Source organism: Delphinus delphis, chromosome 17, assembly GCF_949987515.2.
Source record: "Delphinus delphis chromosome 17, mDelDel1.2, whole genome shotgun sequence".
Classification (NCBI taxonomy): Eukaryota; Metazoa; Chordata; class Mammalia; order Artiodactyla; family Delphinidae; genus Delphinus; species Delphinus delphis.
This window is the reverse complement of record NC_082699.1, coordinates 14,704,270-14,731,292: the sequence shown is the minus strand read 5'-3', so window position 1 is coordinate 14,731,292 and position 27,023 is coordinate 14,704,270. Positions and strand designations below refer to the sequence as shown.

The window sequence follows — 27,023 nt, the reverse complement described above, 5'->3', positions numbered from 1 at the left end:
CCATGCCCCAGTAGCTTGCATTCCACACTCCCATAGCTTGGACTCCTCTGAATCTTCAATTCCGTTATCTTTTGCCCCTTTGCATATATTTCCTTTGTGCAGGATATTTTCTCTGTGCTGGCACATTGGACAGATTCTGTCTCATCTGTCGAATGTCAGCTCAAATACTGCCACTTCTGTGATGCCCTCCCTGATTTCTCCCAGGGAAGACTCAGGTACTTCTTTTCCTGTATTCTCCCTGCCCTTTGTATAATTTTCTTATCATACTTTAATTTGTTTTGTTTATTTCTCTTTTAGATTGTAAGGTTCGTGGGGCAGGCGATATGACTAATTTTTTAGCTTTTTTTTTTTACTGTGAAATATAATGCACACAGAAGTGCATTAATCAAAACTTAGATCACTTATATGTAGAACCTAAAATATAATACAGGGAATTCACTGGTGGTCCAGTGGTTAGGACTCCGCACTCTCACTGCAGGGAGCATGGGTTCGATTGCTGGTCAGGGAACTAAGATCCCACATGCCACGTGGCATGGCCAATATATATATATATATGTGTGTGTGTGTATATATATAATACAAATGAACTTAATGTACAAAACAGAAACAGACTTACAGACATAGAAAAGAAACATATGGTTACCAAAGGGGAAAGGGCGGGGAAGGGATAAATTAGGAATTTGGGATTAACATATAAACACTGCTATATATAAAGTAGATAAACAACAAGGTCCTATTGTATAGCACAGGGAACTATATTAAAAATCCTGTAATAAACAAAAACGGAAGAGAATATGAGAAAGAATATATATACATATGTATATAACTGAATCACTTTGTTGTACACCTGAAACTAACACAACATTGTAAATCAACTAGACTTCAAAAAAAAAAAACTTAGGGATAATGAATAATCATAAAGTGAACATTTGTGTAACTACTGCCCAGGTCATGAAAAGGAGTATTTTCAGTCCTCCAGGAGCCCCCTGTATCCTTTCCAGATCCCACCCATCCCCCTACTATCTTTTCTTCATAGTTGCACTACCTGTGTATTCATTTCTAAACAAATCATTTAGTTTTACCTGTTTTTGACCTTTATACAGTCAGATCATGTTTTCTGTTGTGTTTTACTTCCTTTATTCAACATTGTGTTTGTATGTGATTATGTGTCCTCATTTTTATTATTGTATCGCAGCATTTCATTACATGAATTTACTGCATGTAATGTATCTATTAATGGATGTTTGGTTTATTTCCAGTTTGGGGCTATTATGGTGCTTCAGATATCTTATACACTTCTTTTGGTCCCCATGTGCATGAATTTCCTCAGGGTATAGATCCAGGAATGGAACTGCCTGTCACAGGGTGTATATATCTTCAACTCTACCAGATAATGCTAAACTGTCTTTCAAAGTGTCTGTCGCAATTTACATCCCACCAGCCTTGTAGAGGGTGCCCATTGCTCTGTATCTTTGCCAATATGTGGTATTGTCAGACTTTTCCACTTTTACTGACATGGTTGGCATGGAGTAGTATTTCACTGTGGCTTTAATTGGTGTTTCTCTCTTAGTAAGGAGGCTAAGCACGTTTCTGAGTTAATGGGTCAGCTGAGTTTCCTCCTAAGTGAAGCCCCATTTAAGTTCTGCTCACTCTCTCATGGGTTGATTGTCTTTATTTTATGGCTTTGAAAGTTCTTGCACATTCTGGATATGAGTTCTTTGTTGGCCGTATGTGTTGAAAATAAGCTATACTATAAAATCACGAACATTAAAGATTTATTGATTACAGTGTTTTTAAAATTCTTTCCCTTCGCACTAATAAGTAAGTAGAAGCAGGATAATTAGACAATACATAATAGTATACATTCCTTCAAATTAATCCTGTCCTTCCCTTCTTCTCTCCAGGCGTCATCATCGTCCCCAGTGCCGGTGTTGGGATTGTCCTTGGAGGCTACATCATAAAAAAATTGAAACTTGGTGCAAGGGAATCTGCAAAACTAGCGATGATCTGCAGTGGTGTGTCTTTACTGTGCTTTTCAACCCTGTTTATTGTTGGATGTGAAAGTATCAATCTAGGTGGCATAAACATCCCGTATACAACAGGGTAAGTATCTTGGAAGAGGCGTCTCATCTCATCCTGGTCATGATTGAAGTGCGGAGCTCTGCGGTGTTTGGATCCCACGGTTCGGCTTGTGCCCCACCCTCAATGCGGGGCTCACTACGCCTGCGTTTCTGTCCTGGTAGAGCTGCACCCTCTTGGGCAGTGGCCTCCGTCTCTCCGTTGTCTGTGTCCCTTTTGACCCTCGCAACGTCTCCCATGGCATTTGGGTTACAGTACGTGAGGAGGAAATGCTAGTTGGCTTAATGGAAACTGTTCTTTTTTTTTTTAATGTAATGTTTTGAATAGGTAGTACATTCACACAGTTTCAAAACAAAGTTCAATGAAAATACAGTGTGTCCCAAGGCCTCCACCCCACTTCTCCCCAAAGACAAACCAGGGAACCACTTTAATTCATCTCTTGTGTACCCTTCCAAGGATGTTCCTTATACAAGAAACTATGAATGTGTATTTTCAGTGTTTTCTGTTTTATATCCAAAAGGTAGCATTCTATACATTCTTTTCTTTTTTATTTATTTATTTATCTATTTATTTATTTATGACTGTGTTGGGTCTTCGTTGCTGCGCATGGGCTTTCTCTAGTGGCGGCGAGCGGGGGTTACTCTTCGTTGCGGTGCGCGCGCTTCTCATTGCGGTGGCTTCTCTTGTTGTGGAGCATGGGCTCTAGGCACGCAGGCTTCAGTAGTTGTGGCTCGTGGGCTCAGTAGTTGTGGCTCGTGGGCTTAGCTGCTCCGCGGCATGTGGGATCTTCCCGGACCAGGGCTCAAACCCGTGTCCCCTGCAATGGCAGGTGGATTCTTAACCACTGCACCACCAGGGAAGTCCCTATACATTCTTTTCTGAGCTTTTTTTTTTTTTTTATGTAACGATCTGGGTTGGAAACTTTCTGTCACAATAATAATAATGATGGTGATGTTCAAAATGTAGCTAACCCTTATATTAACACTAGTGCATGCCAAGCATTCTTCTAAATGCTTTACATATATTAACTCATTAATCCTCATAACAGGCCTAATCAGGTAGGTACTATTCTGATTTTACAGAGGGCAAAACTGAGGTATGGCTGACACGTATCAGTATATAAATCCGTTCAGGCTGCTGTAAGCGAACACCATAGACTAGATGGCTTAGAAACAACAGAAGTTTATTTCTCACAATTCCGGAGGCTGGGAAGTCCAAGATCAAGGTGCTAGCAGATTCGGTGTCTTGTGAGGCCCTGCTCTTTGGATCATAAATGGCTGTCTCTGGCTGTGTCCTCACATGGTGGGGTTGAGGCATCTCCCTAGGATCCTTTCTGTAAGGGCACTAATCCCATTCATAAGGGCTTCACCTTCATGACCCAGTCACCTCCCAAAGGCCCCAAACTCCAAGTACCATCACGTTTGGGGTTAGCTTTCAACATGTGAATTTTTCATGGACCCAAACATTTAGTCTATTGACCTAGAGATCACGGGCAAGGATTACACAAGAAACATGTGTAAAGCTCTCAGCTCTCCTGGCACACAGCAAGTGCTCAGTGATAGTTAGCTATTGTTATTAGTCATCACTAATCCATTAAGAACAATTTCTATCAAATTATTTTTACTACAATTGGAAAACATAAATGGAATATTAAAAATTAGTAAGAAAAACCAGCAGTCTCCTGACCCTGCTTCCCAGGGGCAATAATTTAAAATTCTTTTTAGCTATCTCTTCTGGTATTTACCTCTATATTTTTAAAGCATACTGTATAAATTAACCAAATGAAGACATTATTTATGACTTCCTGTCTTAGTAAATGAGGAGTCTAGCATTTGCTTCACAAGTTGTGCTCAAATCCTTTTCTGATATTTTCATGGTATGGTTATGACAGTATTGTTAGCAGCTGAGGCACAAGTACTGTATCGTGATTAGATTTCCTCCTTTGTACAGCAGTGATTTTCCTGGAATTAAATCACTACCTTGTTTTCATTTCCTTTGTTTTCTTTGAGTCTGCTTCTGCCTTCCCTTATCCTCTAAGGGCTCAAGAAATCTCAATATGACTTTTCACCCGTCCGATGAACTCAGGATTCCATTTCCCCACCCCTTGGAGTCATCTGTATGGGAGCCCTCTGGGCCTGCTGCCCCACTGTTGCCCCAGGAATCTCACTTGCTTCTCTCTGTGCTGATCCTTTGTTTTCTAGGTTCTGTGGATGCCTCTTTTTTGGCTTCCTCCCCCATTTTGCTAGAGCACATCCTCCAGTAGCTACAGGAAGGCTGTCAAGGCTGTTACCTTTTTTTTTGGAGATTTTTCATGAAATAGCCTCTTTTTTTTTTTTTTTTTTTAACAATTACATTTGATTGCCAAATTGGCTGGGTTCAGAACTTTGGACTGGATGAATCATTTTCACTAAAAAATTTAAAGTTTTCACTCCATTTTTGTCTGATTTCTAATGCTCTTGTGGGAATTCTGGTCTTTCTTTTTCCCAATCCTTTGTATGTGCCCTACTTTTCCTTCCTGGGAGTTTCCATTTATTCCCACTATTCCCAAATTTCACCACAATACACTTTTTTTTTCCTCTGAGCACTTGATGGACTTTTAATGTCTGGAGACCATGTCTTTTGTTTCCATTTTAACTTTTTTAAAAAATGTAATTGTCGTTATTTTCTCTCCACAGTTTTTTTTCTCCTATCTCCTTCATTGATTCTCTACTTTTCTTATTCTTTATAAACTATTTTATATCTCATTATGGCTTGTCATTTAGTGGATCTCACTGTAGGGTAATTGCAGGGGGACAGCTGGCATTTTCATTGGGGTGCTCAGTGTCAGAACCTGAGGTCTTACCTTTGAGGTGCTTCAGTTCCCCAAGAGAAGGATGCTCCTATCTCCTGGCTTGGGCTGTGTTGTGGTGGGTTCAGGGTTGTAAGCCTAGCTGCTGACATTCTAGAGCTGGGAGTAGGGTGGTGGTGGAAGAGGCTAGGGAGCTACTGTTCATTTTGCAAACTTTTACCAAATTCCTCTGTCATCATCCTAGCATCTTGCCAAAGGTCTCTTTTATGTGGTGCTCTTAAGTCCAGAGCCTTTGGTTCATTTTCTCCAGAAGATAGAGGGGGTGGAAGAAGAAGTGGTCATCTACTAAGTAGGATGGGGAAGGGAACCTGCTTAAAATTGTATCATATTTGGACCATGACTTTCTTGTGGTGTTTGTCCTTGAGTTCCAAAGGCCTGTTCTTTCTCCTACTACTGGCGTTTATCTTGTCCATATATATATTTAAGTTCTCATTATACTTTGTTTTATTGAATTCTTTTTTTCTGAAACTCTCCATAATTTTGCTTCAATTGGATTGGTTGCTCTTTTGCATAACTTATATCCTGGAACTTCCTTTCATAGATCTCAGTTGTATCCACTAGGTTTTGTCTGTGTAGTTATTTATTTGTTAACTCCTCATTTTGCCAGAAAAAAATCCTTGGATAACTTCCTAGGGAAGGGTTCATGGAAAGAGAAGCTGTCTGAAACCGTAAGTGTATTAAAATGTCTTTATTCTTCTTTCACATTTAAATGATAGTTGGAGTGGGTATAGAATTATAGGTTAAACATTTGTTCTTCTGAGAACTTGGAAACCATTGCTTTGTCATCTAGCGTTTAATGTTGCAGATACTTAAATGAAATCTAATTTCAGTCTGAGTTCTCATTTCTCCGTTACCAACTTTATTTGGAAGTTTTGAGGATATTTTTTATTCAAAGTGTTCTGAAATTCCGTAAGGAATGCTCTGCCCTCCGATTTTGTCTTGGCTGGACTCCTCCAGTGTCACTTTCTCGGAGAGACTTTCCCTTTCTGCCCAATATAAGGGAGCCCACTCTCCCCTCATTCTTTATTACATCACCTCTTCAGTTTCCTTGTAGCACGTGCCACTATCTGAAATTGTCTTGCTTACTTGCTTTGCTCTTGTCTTTTGTCTCTAAAATATGAGCTCCTTGAGAACTGTTACTATAGCTGCCTACATAATAGTTGCAGCCCCACCATCTACAACAAAGTTTGTTGTTGAATGAATGGACAGACGCATGAATGTCTTGGCCCAGGGCTTTGTTCATTCATTGCATTAGGCACTTTTAATCTAACACATATGTCCTTTTTTTTCTTTTAACCTCAGGGAGATTTTCTTCTACTATATCTTTACTCGTTCTCGTCTTCATTTTCCCTATGTTCTCCAGGACGCCTGTTTTTCAGATGTTGGAACTTACAGACTCGTTACCTGTATGTTTAACTTGTTTTCTCATATTTTCTTTGCTATGAGACATTTTTCCAAACTTGCTTTTTTATTCTTTATGTAAATTTTAAATTTTGAAAATAATTTTTTCTTCGGCATTCTGAGTGTTCCCTTTTCATAACGTCCTGCTGTTGTTTGAACAGGAGTAATATCTTCTCAGATCTCTCTGCGCATATAATTCAGTTTTGTTTTTTTTTTTACTTTGTTTCTATGTCTTACATTTTGTCATTTTAGTTGAAATGTCAATTTTTCTGTTCATTTACTCTGGGTTTTACAGGTTGACAAGACTCAGTTTAGCATCTGTCAGGTTATGTGTCCCTCTCCCCCACTCACCCCCCACCACACACAAGAACGAGGGAGTCTTATCCTTATTTGTCAACATCTAAGGTAGAAGCTTAGCTTTTACATTTTGTTCTGAATTCTTTAGGAGAGCTTTCTGATTTCGGGGCTCTGAATTGGGGATGGAGGGGGTGGGTATGAGAGTGGAAGGGCCCACTGATACAGTCTTCTCTCCCTTAGGTCTCCAGTGAGTCGCATTGTTTTCAGCTTCTCAGTCACTTTTGCTCCCTGTTGCACCTGCTGGATTTGGATTCAGAGTCGTGTAGAGGTTCCATGGGGCAGGCTGGCTCTTCTCCAAGGTGGCATCTGCTCATTTCACATGCACCTTTGCCTGTCCACTTTTATTTTCATGGAGTCTGGTGTCGCTCTTTCCATTTCTCTTTGCCAGCTCGATTCATTTTCATTATACTCACTTTTATTTCAAGTGCCTTCTCAGAAGGGGTGGAATGCAGACTCCATGTCTTACCTGCTTTTAAACTGCAAGTCCCCTCAAGACTTCTAAAGCTTTTGCTTAACACCACATCGGTCTTGCCAATCCTGAATCAACTGATTCTGAACTCCCTAGCACTACTGGGAAAAAATTATATAATTGTGCTGATTTGCTCCATTACAAATTGATGAGTTCCAATCTTAGCAGGCCCTCGTCTTTGCTGAGCAATCCATTTACTTGGCCCTAGTCAGCTTCCTTTCCTATGCCTCATATTGGTCCATTAAAAAAAAAATCCTTTCTTCAAGTTTTTTTTGTCTTACCGTAGCTTGTTTTCTCTTGTCGGACAACCTCGTGTTCCTTATTACTGAGAAAAAAGAGGTCCCAAGTAAGAATTCCTTGAATTTTTCTTCCCTCTCCCCTCAAAGATAGTATTATTTTCAAAGGCAAGTAATAGCGCCATCATTTTCTAGCGATGTGACCTTGTAAAAAATTATCTAATATTGTAAACTCTTGGTTTCCTCGTATATAAAATGACAATAATGTGAATCATACCTGGTTACAACTATAATTAAAGTAAAACACATGCGGTTGAAAGAATTAAAATAATGCAGAAGGGTAGGAAATGAAAAGTCAGTGTCTCCTTCCTCCATCCTCAATCTCCAGTTTGAAGCGTTTAAATATTATAAACAAATATTTGTAGCTTTGATTTTGAGGATTATGTAAGGGAAGGTTTTTGATATTTCCCAGCACAGAGTCTAACACTTAGTATATGTTGAAAAAAGTTAGTTTCTTGGCTTTACTCCCTTTCTAGATCATGCAAAGTGACTCTTTTTTCCTTTTTAAAAGATTAATGAATGTCTGGTATCCACCTCTGCACTGGGACATTACTTACATAGTGATGCTGAAACTAGTAAGAACTTGACGTAAATAAACATTGTAGTTATCTAAATCCATGACTTATGGTACATTTCTTCTCAGTTAATTGTATTCAACAAAGAAAAGTTGATTAGGAGTGCCAGAGACTGCTGCAAGGATTCATTCATTCTAATATTTGCGGCCTGACTTCATCGAAGTTTATAAACTAGCAAAAGAAAAACCCAGTTTCCTTGGAGAATTCCTCTAGCTCCCCAAATACTTCTAGGAAGAGAGTTAAAATTGAATTAGTATAAACACTTTTGGGTGGTACAGCTGCACAGGTTTGACACTTTTAGAGTAGCAGTTACCTTTGTGTGAAGAATAATGGGGCCCTTTCTCCAAGCAGGGTATGGACTACATTTCAGCCTCTCCTTGCTCCCTTGGCTGGGTGCTCTTGTGCAGTGCACAACCTGTTCGTCAGTACATGGTTGGCCTGCCTCATAAAAATGGTAGCTCTGCATGATTTTGATCCTTGCATGTAGGATTTTTCTCCTTTAAAGCTGATAAAGAGAGAGATGAAGGGAGTGGCAGTGAAGAAAGGAGCCTTTGTCAGACACCTGTTTGGCTCAGGTATGGTGATTGGCACTCATGTATATCTTTTATATACACTGCTTACAACATCACTCCTCTGTGTGTGTTATTAACCACATAGTTCAGTTAAAGAAACTGAGGTTAGAGAGTAAATGATTTGCCCCAAGTCATCAGTTAATAACGAGTGGAACTGAATGAAACCCAGATTATCTATTTTAGAGTTTGTATCCTTTCTGAGTACTACACTGAGGTGCTGTTATACATTTTGTATTTTATATAAGCACACATCTAAGTGCACACACCACCTCCTTACTCAGAAAGCTATAGAGAATGCATCCCTTTCTTTCAATAGTGCACTAATATTTGGTCTTGCCAGTTTCTAGCTGTGTGAGTATGGGCAAATTAGTTAATCTTTCTGTGCTTGGTTTCTACATCTTTAGGGTAAGGATACTGATAGTATTGATCATGTTGAATTGCTGTGAAGATTGAATAAGGTACTTGGCAAATTCCTTAACCTCTCTGTGCCTCAATTTCCTCATCATTAAGATGGGCTAATAATAGTCTCGATCTCTTAGAATTATAGAGAGGATAAAATGGAATAAAACCCACAGTAATAAGCAATTGTTAAATAACTATTTAATGTTATTTTTCTCATTTTAAATATGAGGAGAAAGAAATTCAGGGGGATCAAATAACTTGCTTAAAGTCACACAGCTAGAAAATGATAGAGCTAGGACTGGAACCCAGGTTTCTCTGACTTTGAAAGTAATGTTTTAAATTATTAAACTGTCCTGAAAGAAGAAAAGACACACAAAGAAGAAAGCACAATATATAAGCCAATTCCATTTATGAAAGTGTGTGTGAGAAGCTCCAGGTTCCCCAGCATGGTGAATTTTCTGACATTCAAGGAGTTAATGACTAACCTGTCTCTGAATTAGCGTCGAGTCCTCAAGAGACACCTAAGTGCCTGGGATGGGTTTGGGATGTTTTAGAAAGGTGACCTTTTCCTATTGAGCCAAAATGGAGTCACAGTTTTTTTGTAGAATGAACCTGATGTGTTATTAGTGGTTCCCTTAGAAAATTCAGATTTGATGGCCAAGATGTGGAGACAACCTAAAGGTCCATCAGCGGCTGAATGGATAAAGAAAATGTCATATATACATACAATGGAATAAGATCCAGCCTTAAAAAAAGAAATTATGTAATATGCGACGAGACGGAGGAACGTTGAAGACATTACGCTAAGTGAAAGAAGATAGTCACAGAAAGACAAATACTGTATGATTCCTCTTATATGAAGTATCTAAAATAGTTAAATTCATAGAATCAAAGAGCAGAATGGTGGTTGCCAGGGTCTGGGGGAAGGGGGAAACATGGAGTGACTAATCAATGGAAACAACGTTTTAATAAAGTAAGATGAACAAGCTTTAATGTTGATGATGCCCAAAGGAGGCGTGTCCATTTCACGAAATGGCCTTGGACAGCCCTCCCCACCCCACAATATGTCAGATCTCCAGTTTCCTTTAGCTTCTGAATTTAGAGGGAGGTGTCTTTGTGAGGTAGGCAAACATTGACGATTGTGCCCAACTTTGATCCTTAGGGTAAGTGCTGGCAATTGAAACAGTAATAGTAACTTGGTTTGGTCACTCAGTATAGATTACATTAAAGATTTATTCACTTCCCTTCAAAATAAATCTTTATTTTTCTAAAACAAAATAGAACAATAACAACAAAAAAGGTGACTAAGCGCTAGGCATCTGCTGTACAACTTTGTGCCTGTAGTCAACAATACTGTACTGTACACTTGAAATTTTGTTAAGAGAGTAGATCTCGTGTTAAGTGTTCTAACCGCAATATGACAAAATTAAAGGAAAAAAATTCAGATTTGATTCTCCCAGCACCCACAATTTCCCTGCAGTTTTAATTAAGAAATGTGTTTTGCTTCCCCTCTGTGTCTGCCGAACTGTATTTCACACAGGTGTTTCCTAATCATGTTGTCGACAAAGGAGCCGGTGAAAACTGTAGCTTAAGCAATACTTTATATAAACACATTGTATAATGTGAGCTGTTTGCTCTTTACCTTCAAATAATTTTTTCAAATGGAGTTAAATCTGATGTCCATGTACAGAAGTTTTCAACAGTACTGTCTTGATAAATCATTTAATAATTCTAGCTTTATTATCTTTCATTCATCAAGTGTCATCTCTTTGAACTTAAACTAAAATCTATTATATCATCTTCTGATTTGGAGACTTGAGTTACTGGGTCAGAACTTTTCCAGGGATGATTTCCTGAGCTATGACATGACGAAGATGCATTTGCTCAGTTTTCTGAGAGCATTTTCGGCAATGACTGTGATCCACCCGTCCACTCGTCCAAAATCTCAGGGCTTGGGGTATTCTTCTCAAGTTACTTCTCTCAATATAGTTTTATTGTCCCAAGGCACTAAGACATAAATATTGTCTGTTAATTCAGACCTTTGCTGCAACTCACAAAGGTACATTTCATCATCTTTGTCACCGCTTCTGAACTTGCCATCCTGCCAGTATTTAGATAGTATTCTAGTACCAGCCCTTGAGTGACTAGCATTTCTAGCCAGATCATTCCTAATTTCTCTAATTAAACCATTCCTGTCTTCTGTGTTTCACAGACAACTTAACCTTCTGAACGTTTTTTTTTTTTCCTGTTTAATTTCTTTGGTGACATTCAAGATCTTTTATTTATTATAGGTATTACTAATTTTAAAGGCAATTCCTGAAAAGTAGAGAAAAAGTAGTTTACTTAAAGGATCTTAGATATGTGTGTTTCTGGATTATCTTGGCTACTTTTATTAATAGGCTTACAGTTCATTTCTAGCTGTAAGTATATGATTTGATCTATTTTTGGCTCTATTGGGGAGATACAAAGAAAATTTGCTTTCCTTCCTTTTTAGGAGTATCGAGGGGATATAAAATATAAGCAAATTTTCTTTCCAGTGAGTTTTAAGTTTTGTAACTGAGATCTAAACAAATTACAGGAACTCTGTAAAACTATATAATATCTGTTTAAACACAGTAAGCCTTGAACCTATATTATTAAACTCGGGGCCAAATTTGCCATTCATATTAACATAGTCAATAGAAAATGTTCATCATATAATGTTAGCAGGAAAAATAGAATTTAGAACACTGTGAAATCTTGATAACAATATGTTATTAACGTTAATTTATATGCATATTGAAAAAAGAGCAAAGGGAAGTAAATATACCAAAAGCATAATGGTGGTTATTCCTGGATTGTAGCATTACTGTGTGAGTTTAATTTGACTTTTTAGTCCTTTGGTATTTTCCAAATTTTCTACAATGAATATGTATTACTTTAAAAATAAAGGCATTTCAAGACGTTCAAGGGACACATCATTTTATTAAAAATGATTCTGGATTTAAAGAGACGGTTTGTATTAGTTGTAGGTTATTATATGTAAATTTCAAGTTATATCTGGTTTGAATTTGTTGACTACAAAGCTAAAGGAAGCTTTAACAGTAAAAAGAATGATTGGATGCAGTAACCGTAACTTCCATGAGTATAGTCCTGGGGAACCCTAAGCTATCCCATGAGTTATTACATACTCCCCTGTGTTGATCATGCTTATCTCCGCTCATGTAGGCAGGAGGGGCGTTGACAGCCATTAACTATTAGGCTGTTAAGGTCATACAGCTTCTAAATGGTAGGCCTGCAACTGGACCCTCATCTAGTTTTCTGACTGTTCTCTATATGAGTAAATAAGAAAATGACATCTTCCTTTTTGAAAAGAAAATCATCATGAAGGCCTTTTGTGCTCTTTGTGATTGTGACTGTGTTACTTTTATTCCTTCCTGCTTCTGCCCTGTGTAGATAAAGAAAACACATCAGTATCTTCGTGCCTTTTATGTGCAAGGAACTCGCTGGGCGCGGGGTATCCATTTACTTGTCTAATCCTCCCATCAACACTGCGATATAGATATTCTGGTCTCTGTTTTACAACCCAAGTGAAGTCTCTCTAGATTTGTTCATGGCACTGGTGAATTGTAGACATGGAATTGAACCCACTCTTTTTATTTATTATTTTATTTTTTTATTTGTGGTCGCGCTGAGAGGCTTGCAGAATCTTAGTTCCCCGACCAGGGATTGAACCTGGGCCCTCAGCCGTGAAAGCACAGAGTCCTAAACACTGGACCACCAGGGAATTCCCTGAACCCGCTCTCTCTGACTCTAATGTTCAGCACAGTGAGAGGTGAGTGCCAGGAAAGCTGCATTAGAGGAAGAAAAAGGAGGAGGGAGAACACACAGAAGACTCAAGGGAAACCATGGCCAATTACACAAAGCGGGTGCGCTGCCGTAGGCGTTTAAGGGGACACACTATGGAGACAGAGATAACTGGGTTTAAATCCCTGATTCTTACTAGTTCTGTGAACTTTAACAGTACCTATCTTAACCTCTCAGATATTCAGTTTCATTATCTGAAAGTTGGAGACACAGTCATAATAATTTTAATTCTCATGAGGAATACATGAGGTAACTTCTATAGAGATCTCAGTGCACAAGTCCTGGAGTAAAATTAGGACTATGTAAATGTTAGTCCTAAATGATGATGATGATGATGATGATGATGATAGTAGTATTATTTATAAACCTGAAGTTGCACAGCTATATCTGGCCAAGGAAGGGCTTTAATATAAAGCCAAGGATTTAAGCGGAATTAAAAAGAAACATTCTAATTGAAGTCTCCTTAAAGACTGAGATAGATTGATAAAAATTTAAGAAATTATGAGAAAGATACCATTTTTTTTAGTTGATTAGTATATTTTGCCTGAAAGGTTTTTGTTGCGTGGGTCATAGTCTTTTAATCCATGTGGCTTGAGTATAAGATGTACGGATCCCTATTTGTCATATCTCTTAGTAAGGAGAAAATTAACAGGAGGCAGAAAGAAGGTTAAGGGGCTCCTCTTTGATTTGTGGAAACCAGTAGAAGTGTGTCAGTTGGGGAAGTCCAAGCGTTCTTTAGGTTTTGGGGTGGGGTGATGTGACACAATTGTGTGTGTGTGTGTGTGTGTGTGTGTGTGTGTGTGTGTGTGTGCGAGAATATGTGTGTGTGATTTGAGAGCAACTGTATCCTTACATACCCAGCTGTAATAGCTCCATGGTAGAGATTTTTCCTTATGTTAAACCTCAATCTGTTTTATTGTTGTATGTTACTTTAAATAAACATTGATCCTTAAGCAATTGATTTAATGAAGATTAGGCAGCAAGCTCGCTCTCTTCCCTTTTCTGTTCATTTTGGTCTCCCCATGGCTGGTTTCCTTAAAGCCTCAATGATTGTGGGGCATGTCATTACACCTTTCATAGTTTCCTAGGCTTGAAAATCAGTAAGCTGTACTAGTTAACCTCAGAGACTCCTCCCGTCTCTCTAATTCTATAATTCCATGGTATTTATAGTAACATGTCATGTGTGACCTAGGTTTACAGCTTGGACCATGTAGTTACAAGGCATTTGTTAGTGAGTCATTGTTCCTGTCATGGAAAGAACACCTACATGGACACTGAGTTAACATGAGCCTCTTGTTTGCAAGGCTAACTTGTCAGTAATGTTTTCATTTATTAGAAGGGTGATGTACTGTCCCTTTGCACAAGGATGAGTGTGGTGTACTACAGTCCTTGTAAATTTTGTACTCCCATGATGGTCTTAGCTCAGGCTAATGAGAGGTTGCTTGGAGTGACTGAGATTTAAACACTCGCACTATTATTCTAATCCACTCTGTCTTCTGGAGCGTGAGTGATAGTCAAACAAGACGTTATTATTCTTAAAAATAATTTTTTTTTTAAATCAGCGCAATGTAAAGGATTAACCGTATCAGCATCTTTCCTTTTTTTGTGCAACTATGGCCTTTTTCCCGAATGACATTTTCCATAAATGCCTCTTTCTTTTCACTGCTATTTATATTTGTTGCTTGTTTTGATTTTCTTAGAGCTTTCCATATGGTATCATTTCTTTGTATCAGACACCATGATCTCATGAGAAAAGCGAGCATACCCAAGGGTGACCTGGGACTGTACCTTTGTTTCCAGAACTCAGGAAAACTTTTGCCTTCCTGTCATTGATGTGTGTTCTGAGCATCTGTTGACATTCTCTTTAGATTCCTTTCTCTTGAGTGGACATACCCATAAAGGAGAGGTATTTGAAGTATGTGGCCGTCATAAATGAATATGAAGCATGCTGTTAATAGGAAATTCCCTGTAACTTTTAAATATGCATAGTAAAAACCCTATTGTATGGATTTGAAGCGTGTCAGTTTTAGTGACTAAGCACGCAGGCATATAAGTCCCTTTTATTTGGTCATGGCTTGCAGTTTGGTTTTTGCAGAACTATTGAAGATAATAGTAATTCACACAGAATACTCTTCATGTGATATCAATTAAAATAGCACTAATCAGGACTTCCCTGGTGGTCCAGTGGTTGAGAATCTGCCTTCCAATGCAGGGTTTGCAGGTTCGATCCTTGGTTGGGGAACAAAGATCCCGCTTGCTGCGGGGCCACTAAGCCCCCGCGCCACAACTAAAGAGCCCACAGGCTGCAACTAAGACCCAACGCAGCCAAAAAAAAAAATTAATTAATTAATAAATAAATGTTTTGTAAAAATAGCACCAGTCAGCCTCCTAATGAATCATTTGGCTTCCTTAGACGTCCATTTCATCATCCTTGGAATGTGGAAATAGGTCTAGAACAGGGTTTCTCAGACTCAGTATATCGAGATTTGGGTCAGTTAATTCCTTATCCTGGGGAGGGGCTGTTCCGTGTACTGTTGGACTTTTAGAAGCAGCCCTGGCCTCTACCCACTAGATGCCAGTAGCATCCCTTTAGTTGTGACAAACAAAAATGTCTCCTGACATTGCAGAAATTGCTGCCCCTGTGAGAACTACCGGTCCCGAATCACATTTTAAAGGTATATTCAATTTATTTATTTATTTGGCTGCATTGGGTCTTCGTTGCTGTGCGCAGGCTTTCTCTAACTATCAAATGGTATGATTCTAAGAGTTGGTGAATATAATAATTATGAGAGTCTTGTGACAGTTTCTTCTGTGGAGGGATATGAATGAAGAATAGAGTTTATTTTCCTTTTGCCTCTTTGGAAGTCTTTCTTGGTAAGGTTTAAATATTGCTGTGAACTTGTTCCTTCCATTAAAATTCGATGACTCAGTTATCAACGTGTGACAGAGGACACAGGAGAAAAGCCTTTGAACAAACAACACTTTATGTTTATGGATTTAATACATATGGTTGGGATGGACTAGGCTACTGGGTGAGCGGTTACTCAACATAGTCATTAAAGGTAAGTCCTGGAACATAACAGACATTCCAAAATATCTGCTGAATGGAGGGAGGATGGTAGTTGGACAGGTGAATGAAGGATCTGCTATTGCCAGTTCATGAGGCTTTAGGAAGGGTACGTCATCAGTGACACCTAAAAATGATGGTCATGAAAGCAAAGGAAGGAGGTCATTGGATGTGCGCATTCAGAGCCCCTTTCATCCTTCCATGATTCCCTCCGGGTACCTGCCTGCCTCTGTCTTTCCATAGCCATTTCCTTACATCTCTCTCTCAGGCCCTATATCCTTACTTGCCTGCCCTCCCCGCCTTTTTTAGATTTTTTGGATGTGGACCATTTTTAAAGTCTCTATTGAATTTGGTACAATACTGCTTCTGTTTTATGTTTTGGCCTTTTGGCCACGAGGCATGTGGGATCTTAGTTCCCCAACCAGGGATCAAACCCGCACCCCCTGCATTAGAAGTGCAGAGTCCCAACCACTGGACTGCCAGGGAAGTCCCTTTTCCCCCTTTTATATTTCTTGCCTGAACTGATTTTATTAGAGCTTAAAATATTGTATCACTTCTTTGAATCAGATACCATGATCTCATGGAAAAACGGAACCCATCACGTTTGCCTGTAAACCCACATCTGGGCATTCTTGAGGGAAGGAGAGTTTAATGGTTCTTCTCTGGTCATCTGAATCAAACCAGTGATGTGATTCCTGACGGTCTTTGAAAAATCACCTCCTTTTGATTTTCTAGAGTCCCGTGTCTTTCTTTGATAATTTATTCCAGAATAATTAAAGGTTTTGGTCAAAGGACCTTATGTTGATAACTCTGATTGATGGATTCCATGTTAATGTCCTCATCATGATATTATTAGTTTGGCTCAGAAGAGTATTTCTTCCATTTTACAGTTAAAGAAATCGAGGGTCCAATTTGTTAAGACATAGAGCCAAGTGTCTATAGTAAGTGAGTAGTTTAGTTATATGAAGGTTAGAACTTCTGAGCTCAGATCCGTATCACCAAGATGGAGGATAGAATCGAGGTATGATAAATAATTTGATACGAACATTGTACTGAATCTGTAGGACCAGAAAATTGAAACATTTTTCTTCATGTTTTGTTTTAAAGTCATAAAAATAATTATCTAGGGTGCTACGTCAAGGTACCATGGCTTTGATTTCATGGGAATATCTTCTCTAAAACGGACACAAGACTGAACATGAAGAACTGTCCTATGAGTTTTATTTTAGCAAATTTTGCTCACGATCTATTTTTTTCTCTTAGACCTTCTCTGACCATGCCTCATAGGAATCTGACAGGAAGCTGCAATGTGAATTGTGGTTGTAAAATACACGAGTATGAGCCAGTCTGTGGATCGGATGGAATTACATACTTTAACCCTTGTCTGGCTGGCTGTGTTAATAGTGGTAACATGAGCACTGGGGTGAGTACATTTCACAAGTTCCTGTACTGTTAGATTTCATATGCAAACACAAGGCTTCAGTCTCCCTTTTCAAGAAACTTCAAATAATCTACAAAATACCTTCTGTCAAACACCCAGAGGAAAGAAAATTATGCAATACTATATCATTTTTTTTTCCAGGGATGATCGGAGCATTTGTGTATAGTGATCTGATTCCACATCAGCACTGCCCTGCTTACATTCTGTGCCAACCCAGTGAAATTTTATAAGGTTGAGTGCTAGCTTTCTCCTTTGTTACCCTGACAGGGCCCTTGTGATGGACTTGAAGGTCAAGACGACCACATTTGGTGCTGATAGAAGAGAATAGGAGAGCACTCCCCTGATCAGAGCCTGTAGACGGGCAATGGTCATTTTTCATAGACTATCAGTTCAGACTTTTTTTTAAAACTTTCAGAGTAAAGATATTTCTGTCAGTTCAAGAATAGGCTATTTTGAGAATTCCCTTCCCCGTGAATTATAAATAGTCTGTAATACTGTGGGAGAAGGTTTTCATATTCTACTCAGTTCTTTATTGAGCCTTGTTTCATGCTTTACGTAAGAACAGATTGTAGGAGGCTGCTTTCATTAAAAGGTTAAAGTGCATTTGCTTGTTCTGTGCAGGCGATATGGGATTATACTGTTGACTGCCTGTTTTGGGGATGTCATATTTGATTTCTGAGTTTTAAACTCTAGTGATAAATTGAGATTCCTTTTGCTGGCCCCCCGTTATGTAATTGGTGAGCTCCAGGGTGTGACTGAATTGAAAGGGACAATGAGATCTATTCTCAGTGGCTAAGTTCTTCCCTGGGAGTGAGTGTGTCCTCTGGTACAGTGTGCTTATTTTGTTTTAACTTTAAAAATAACTTTATTACACTCACTTGATATCATGCTGAAAATCGACAACACAAGCATATAAGTAGCACATAAGCGTCTCTGTCTTATCACAATTTGAAAAATTGATACATACTTTTCTAACAACAGAGGCATGGATTATTCCTATTTAAGCAGCCATGTGTACAACTTGTCTTCTAGTCTAGTTATTGGAAAGGATAAATCAGAAATATGCAAAGATGTCTTGCTACACATTGTAGGGTTAACCAAACAACACACGAAAAACTCAATTCATAAAGAAAACCAAGAGCATTGCATAATTAAAACTCGATAGCAACTTTGACCAACCTTACCCTTGGCAATAAATGTGGACGTAAGTATGCCTAAGGAGGTCATGCACACAGATGACCACATGTCCTATTTTATGGAATCTAGTTCCATTTCTGGACTATCTTTCCTGGGAGTGCAAAAAGAAGGGGGTGGAAGGAGATAACATCAGGCTTTCTGGACCTTACTGTGGTCCAGACATCTGGTCATTTGCCAAGATAAACAATAACCTGAGGCTTCAAAACTCTCTTCAGGGGAGTGGGGAAAACATGGGCTCCTTGGGGATCGTATCCCCGGGTCAGCCATCATTCTTACAAAGAGGCCCACAGTCCTTGGAGCACAGGCAGTCAAACAGTGGCCCATTTGTTCCTCCTGCTTCTCTAGGGGGTCAACAGGTCACAATGACAGTGAATTCATCTGATGTCCATTCAGTGAAAGCAGTGAAAGCATAATAGGCAGGAAAGGTTAATTGGCTGTTTTGTTTGAAACACGTTTTTAGTCCCTTGCATTAGCTGGTTTCAAATGAAACAGCCAATGATATGTTCACTATTACAGACGCTGAAGTCATCACGGTTGCGTTATGAATTCTCTGTGTTTATTTAACAGATGTTTACTTTAGGTCCTACACTGTGTTCAGGGTTATGCTAGGCACTCTGGTGAGCACAGATAAAAGTAAGGCTTAGTCCCTGTTTTTGAAGGACTTCTTTAATTGGAGAGCCCAAGAATTAAACAGCCATGGAAACAGCATATGACTGTGACCCCGAATGAGCATATGGAATGTGAATGGTATAGAATTGAATGCTGAAAGCTTCTTACCAAAGTTTAGGTTGAAACCATCTTGACCAGCAGATTTTGATGTTGTTAGATGCACTCTTTGGATCCTGACTGTTCAAACGAGGAAGATATTTCCTTTTCTTTCTTTTTCTTTTTGGCCACTCTGTGAGGCTTGTGGGATCTCAGCTCCCCAACCAGGTATTGAACCCGGGCCATGGCAGTGAAAGCCTGGAATCCTAACCACGAGGCCACCAGGGAACTCCCAGAAGATACTTTCAATGAAATATTCTGCATCTTTTTAAATACTAGAGTGATTTTAGAGCATTTTAACTTTGTCTGACTATTCCTATGCTGAATTTCGCTTAGCGTCCAACTGATCTTTGTTATCGCTTAGATACGGAATTACACAGAGTGCACCTGTGTCCAAAGCCGCCAAGTGATCACGCCTCCCACAGTGGGGCAGCGCAGCCAGGTCCGCGTGGTTATTGTCAAAACGTATCTCAATGAGAACGGCTATGCTGTGTCGGGGAAGTGTAAACGGAGCTGTAACACCCTCATCCCGTTCTTAGTTTTTCTGTTCATAGTGACCTTCATCACAGCATGTGCCCAGCCATCAGCCATCATAGTAACTCTCAGGTGAGGACAGCATTCAACGTCTAGGGTGGGTTATACACTCACAGTTGCCAGGATTCCTGGTCCAGACTGGGGGCTGATGTGGTAACACAGAGAGGAAAGCAACGTGAGATTGTGCAGGAAAGTGCAGACATTTCCCTGGTGAACTTAAGAGAAGGGAGTTTTCCCATGTCAGGAAAGGAAAGGAAGAGGGTAACATTTCATACTTCCGAACTTTCTTTATTCAGGTGCGTTCTCTCCCTATAGGTCAGGGAAACTTATTTTGGGTGCCTTTGGTCCCTGAAGTCTCTACCCTAACAGGTTCAAGTTCAGGAACTGAAAGCCGTGACCGTTGTAGCTACAAGAAACCTGGCCCTAGAGGAGGCGGCAAGTCATTTGGGGAAGTTGCTAAATTGTGCACATAGCAAAGAATATTATCTCCAACCTTGTAGATGTTTAATACTCCAGGATCCGTGCCATTGCTGCTGGTCTTGCAGTTCCAAATGCTGCTTTAATAAATTCCACTGTCATAAAATTTTGACATCGAATCAAGGAAAGGGCAGACCCGGAAACGTATTTATTAAGTTGTTCATGCTGTGCTTTCTTTGCTGTGTTACATATCCTGTTCGTGTTGTTTGGCTTCTAAGAGAGAATGTGAAAGTTACCTGAATGGAAGCCCTATTTAAAATGCTGACACCAGCACATTCGGATCAGAGTTTTGGTATTCGCAGTAAAGACTGCAGTGGACCAAGGAAGGAAGGGGGCAGCGTGGTGAAGAAACAAAAGCACGCCCACAGCAGCCTTACGGGGGCTGGGATGCAGGGTGATGAGGGAGTGAGGGGTGTCAGTCTCTATTCTCCCTTTTATGTCCTCCCTGGTTCCTCAGTACCCCACAATGCTGGGCACCTGGTGGGATGCATCTGCTGAGACGTCATTCTTAGCAGGGCAGTTGGGCTGCTCCCATGCTTTTTCTGCATGTTCTGACTTCCCTTCTGTGGGACGCTGAGTTAGACGATGTTCAGCCGATGCATTCCTTGATAGATAACAGCACACGAAAGTCCCATTGGTCCCAATGGTTGACTCACTCAGTTCCTCCATCAGCAGATACTTACGGAGTAACAAACATGTGTTCCACACTGGGGAAATTGCTGTGAGAAAATAAAGAAATTAGCGGAAAAGAGGACAGACATGCTGGTCCTTGGGAATTTTACATTATATGCTGAGAACCCTATGTGTATGAGATAGAAAGGATAAAGTACTTCGCCATGAAAAAATGTGAATCATTAATAATGTAACACTTTGAACTTTAATTCTACAAGAGATGTTAAATAACCCAGATAAGGGCTGCCCATTTCATAATGTTCAAACATGGCAGGTCACCAGTTGGCCTCTAACCCAAAACTTGAGCAAAGGAGCCCTTTAATCTTTACTAATTACAAAATCAATAGACTCCAATCTTCCTGCCATGTGGGAATTACTTGGAGCATAAGTTTTAGGAAAAGAAGAGAATGTGAGGTCACTGGGGAGGGTTCATTCTTTTTCTAACTTTTGACTTGTTTCCTACACATTTTGGGACCATTTTTTAAAAAAACCTGTTTTCTCTATACTTGAGAAATTACAGGAGTTATGTTCAGTGTACACACCTACCATTCTGGGAAGTGCAGGCAAACAGAGAAAAAGAATGCAATAGTTAGGATAAAATACTATATATATATATATATATATATATGTATATAATTTTTTTAACAGAATTGATTTCGCAAACTCAGAGCCACTTCTGTACCTTCAGCAAACTCAGTTAGAGCCACTTCTGTACCTTCACCTTCTATACCTTCAGCTCTGAACCTTTGTCCTTCCACTGTTATTTACACAAAAAATAGAGTTAATCGGAGTTTCTCTGCAGTCTCACTGGGGAGACCGTTATTCGGTGATTTAGCCATAATCGGTCTTGTTCTGCTATTTTTAGTAAATTCTAGCGAATTCAGTATTTTGGCCCAGCATGTTTGGTCCCTGGCTCTGCTGCTAAGCAAGCTTGATTTGACATTCATTTTCCTCAGACCATTATTCTAAAACATTTCTTTCTTTACCTTCTTCGTAGGTCCGTAGAAGATGAAGAGAGACCTTTTGCCCTGGGAATGCAGTTTGTTTTATTGCGAACACTTGGTATGTTCCTGTATTTCCAAGAGTGCCTCTCTGTTCCTCTTTGTAGATGGCAAATTTCCACTGTCCTTTAAAAATGGCAAGTCATTTGTTACCATTCATAGTAGCTAGGATTTCACAGGTTAGTGGCGAGGCACAACTTCCTCATTTCCTGACTTGGACTGAAAGCTGACCAATTCTGTCACTGATGAAAGAAAACAAAACTGACTTTAGATCCGTTTCTCTTTCACTGTGAACGTAAACTTGGGCTAAATTCCCCAGAGTTTTGTAGAGTAAGAAATCTTGAACCAAGAAATTGTTACGGGCTTATGATCCTGTTTTTTTGGTCCCTTTTGTGCCTTTGTTACATGAAAGTGATGGGAATTGGTGTTCATTTTTTTGTGTGTGTGAAAACTTCAATTCCTTACTTCTTTCCAGTCATTTTATTGGGCTGGGTAAAGAGTATACCAATCAAGTTTCCTGAGGAAAAGAGATTAAAAATTCTACAAAAAAAAAAGAAAGTTTTCCAAACTGATACATAAGGACTAGGTTTTGCTTATTAACAAAAGAAGCTCGTTAGCGCTATGTCAATGGGGTAGGTCCCAGAGTTTATTTGGACATGAAGAATAGCCTTCTGATTTTTACAAACACTGTGTCACTTGTGATGTCTTGGGACAGTGACTGGGAAACAGCGTGTGAAGTGGCCCATTCCCTTGATGGATTTCAATGTATTTTTATATGACTTCCTCATCGTCAGGCATATTTTTTCTATCTTAAGTGGCAGTCTGTCATCTTCTTCAGCTGTTATTTTCCCCAGTAATCAGTATCATTGTCCACAGCACAAAAAATTACTTCTTTGATTCAAGCTGCTCATTTCAATCTTGAAGGATGAAACATTTTAAACCCTTAAAAATCATCTGGCCCTTGACAACATGAATGTGCTCTGAAATTCTCATTTTGTCTCATGTTGTGCTCGACGGCCCAGACTTAGAGTGAGGACTTGTCAGTGGGCATCAAAGACTTCTGGTTGCTTTGAATTAGGTGACTTATTTTTTGTTTTTAAATATCAGATTTTAATTTTACTTATTTTGCGGAGGGGGCGCCGTGCCACACGGCTTCTGGTATCTTAGTTCCCCGACCAGGGATTGAACCCCCGCCATGGCATTGAAAGCACCAAGTCCTAACCACTGGACCGCCAGAGAACTCCCTGGCCGGCTTAAGTTTTTGGTAACATGAAAGCACCGTTTTCCAAAGAACGCTGGTTCAAGGAACGACTGACATTCTTTGATTTAGTTAAGAAGTTTGCCTTATACTTCTCACTGAAAACAAAAAAGTTATTTTCAAAGAAGGAAATTTGTTTAGCAAAGGGGTAGTTGAATAAGAAAAGAAAAAAGTAGTTCCTCCTTTTTGCTTGGCCTGTCTCTGATGCCAGGGGCTTGGGTGATTTCATAGGGATGTGGAATAAGTCAAGAGATGCACACCACAGCGTAAGGAATTAGTGGAGGGAGAACAAACATATCAGGCATTTATTATTTAATTCAACCTTACCTTAAGTTCCACTGATTATGAAAAAGTATAGTTAGGCCAACCAGCCACTTTCCATTTCCCCAAGTGCCAAAGCAAACAGAGAGTTTCAGGTATTTCAATGATGTTAAATTTTTGAAAAGTGAAACATAGTTCATGTGCAATATTATGTTAGTTTCCAGTGTACTACATAACAATTTGACATTTGCAAACGTTACGACATGATCACGATGTAAGTCCAGTAACCATCTATCCCCATACAACATTATTACAATATTATTGACCGTAGTCCTTATGCTGTGTATTACGTCCCTGTGACTTATTTATGATTTAAGTTTTGTACCTCTTAATCCACTTCATCTATTTGCCCAGCCCAATAATGTTACATTTCAGTTGTAGTGACCATATCTCCTTTTAAATGAATACGGCGTATTTAAAAAGGTATCACTTGGGGGACTTCCCTGGCGGTCCAGTGGTTAAGACTCCGTGCTGCCAATGCAGAGGGGTCGGGTTTGATCCCTGGTCAGGGAATTAAGATCCCACATGCCGTGTGGTGCAGCCAAAAGATAAAAATGCACCACTCGCAGCCTCCTGGGCTATTAGCCCACTGTCCTCTCTCCCTTCTTCCCCTCCTCCATCCCTTCCTCCCTTCTCTCTTTTCTTCTTCCTTTCCTTCCATTCATCACTTCCTTTTATAAACTCTTATTGAGGATCCATGGGCTGTCCTGATAGGTCCTTGGGATGCGAAGAATAAAAGGCATGGTCCCCGCCATCGAGGAGCCTATGGGCGACAGACTTACAAATAGTTTAAATACTGGGTGATAGTGGACAAAATGGAGGTGTACACAAAATGCAATGGTAATATGGTAGCATCTGAATGAGTCAGGAATTTAAAGGGGGAGTAGATATTTGCAAGGTGAACAAGTTGGGAATGGGGACACATTTCAGCAAAGGGAGTAGCATGTAATGAAGGAGGTCTACTTGGGTAGACATTTTTCCTTATGGGAGTAAAGAAATGTCTACATCGTAGCCCAAACAATGAAGCTGCTACTCCTCACAGGTGCTGCATAAGCTGTGAAGATGAATATTATGCCTTATTTATTTCCATACTCCAGGAGCCATCTGATGTGGTTTCCGACTTACAGGGCACAGTGCTTGCCTGATACTCTTCCTGCATCCAAGGCTAGAACCCAACCCACAAGATCTAAGCGTCCTGAATGTTTGTGGATCATAAAGGGTTCTAATATGGCCAGTTGTGTACTTCATAACAAAATCGGATTTTTTAAGTTGAAAAGGATTCCCTAATTGCATTTCTTTTTTTTCTCGGCTGGGCAGAGAGGCTGTGGGATCTTAGGTCCCACACCAGGGATTGAACCCTGGGGCTACGGCAGTGAAAGCGCCGAGTCCTAACCACTGGAACGCCAGGGAGCTCCCATCCCTCATTGCATTTTTATCAATAGAAATTTTTATGTCTAAAGATGTGTTCATGCTTTTTAGACATTTTATATCATAATATGTCAACTATAATAAATAATAATAAATTTTAAAATAAAATGCCTAAAAACCAAAACACATTCTGACTGAGTTGCAAACTAGAATATTTAAAGTATTTACAATTTAGTGAGCATTTCTATGATAAGAATATTATGACAAGATGTGGTACATATTTACAAAAAAATCAAGTAACACGAGAAAACCACTCCCTTCAACTGGTTTTTAGAGCTAACAAGCATCCTGTTAATTTACAGATCTGTTTCCTCTTATAAGATGTGCTAACTATTTTCCTTTTTCTTTTTCTCCGACAACTCTAGCATACATTCCTACTCCAATTTACTTTGGAGCAGTTATTGACACCACCTGCATGCTGTGGCAACAGGAGTGTGGTGTGCAGGGCTCTTGCTGGGAGTACAATGTCACATCATTTCGTTTTGTCTATTTTGGTTTGGCAGCTGGCCTCAAACTTGTTGGCTTCATTTTTATTTTTTTGGCCTGGTACTCCATTAAATACAAGGAGGAAGAGCTACAGAGGCAGAGGTGGAGGGAATTCCCACTGAGCACTGTGAGTGAGACGGTGGGCCACACCGACAGTGCCGATAAGTCTGTCCGGACTAGATCCTGCCCAGCTTTCAGCACCCAGGGAGAATTCCACGAAGAGACTGGTCTGCAAAAAGGGATCCAGTACACAGCACAGACCTATCCGGGGCCCTTCCTAGAAGCAATAAGTTCCTCCCCAGACCAGGGGCTGGAAGAAAGCCCTGCTGCCATGTAGCCTCCCTTCTGAAGCTTGAAAATGGAAGACTTTTGTTGGTTGAGTTGAATATGGTGACTCGAGAAACACCCGTGCCTTCTTTTCTTTCTTTCTTTTTTTAACCTCTAAAGACACAATCCTCAAACCAACAAAACTCAGTATACACAGCCACTGTTGATTGAGGGCTGGATACCTCAACAAGACTGAGCCTTTCCCCCCCTTCTCTCCAAGAAGAAGGAGTTTAGATAGATTTGTTACCATTTCTGAGTTAATTTTGACGCTAATGCTCCAATATGGTATAAGGCTGGGTGCACGACTAACAGAATCATGGGAAGTGTGATGGCGGTGCCTATCATTAGCGTGCGCTCTGAACAAGGGTGAGCTTGACCATGATTTTGCGTTGACAACGCAAAGGGTTTAGATGTGAACACCTACTGTGAGTCCTGCTACAAAGCACAAATGAATTTGCCTCAACTATGCAATTTGATTGGGAAACTGTAAGTGCAGCCTGTTACTTTCGGTGTCAGAGACTAAAGGAGATACGATTCTGAAATTAGGAAGCGAAACTTTCCCTAAAGTACTGCTAATAGCATTGTAAGCCATAGCAGAGCTAAAAATCAGGTAGAACTTTTCAGATGCTTCAAAGGAACCTTAAGCGTAGCGTGAAAAAGGGAACAGCTACTTCGTTTCATAAGACACCTTCTCTTTTAGTCTATCTGCCCCACCGTAAAGGAGTTAAAGAAGCTGCTGAATCATGAACCGGAGAGCTTGAATATCAACTTCAGGATTCTTTCATAAGGGGTTTTAACACTCGTGTGCTAAACAATATGGCTAGAAACTGTCATTTGAGATGCATAATAAGGAAAGAAACTGATGGCTTTCTCATCCAAAGAAAATTGCTGCAGAAATTCTTTTAGTTTTTTGGTTTTTTTTTTTTTTAGTATAAATTTATTTATATTTTCGGCTGCATTGGGTCTTCGTTGCTGCACGCGGGCTCTCTCTAGTTGGCAATGAGCGGGGGCTACTCTTGGTTGCGGTGTGCGGGCTTCTCACTGCGGTGGCTTCTCTTGTTGAGGAGCATGGGCTCTAGGCGCACGGGCTTCAGTAGTTGTGGCTCACAGGCTCAGTAGTTGTGGCTCGCGGGCTCTAGAGCGCAGGCTCGGTAGTTGTGGCGCACGGGCTTAGTTGCTCCGCGGCATGTGGGATCTTCCCAGA

At 39.9% G+C, this 27,023-nt stretch overlaps 1 protein-coding gene across 1 annotated transcript in view; it reads left to right on the top strand.

Annotated features, from left to right (window-relative positions):
- SLCO5A1 (solute carrier organic anion transporter family member 5A1) overlaps positions 1 to 25,411 on the top strand; it is a 117,650-nt gene extending 92,239 nt beyond the window's left edge. The window contains exons 5-8 of the mRNA XM_060035169.1: positions 1,905 to 2,103; positions 17,176 to 17,335; positions 19,680 to 19,921; positions 25,372 to 25,411. Of these exons, the coding sequence (XP_059891152.1) occupies positions 1,905 to 2,103; positions 17,176 to 17,335; positions 19,680 to 19,921; positions 25,372 to 25,411 (641 nt within the window). The remainder of the gene's footprint in view (positions 1 to 1,904; positions 2,104 to 17,175; positions 17,336 to 19,679; positions 19,922 to 25,371) is intronic.
- The last annotated feature ends 1,612 nt before the right edge of the window (positions 25,412 to 27,023 follow it).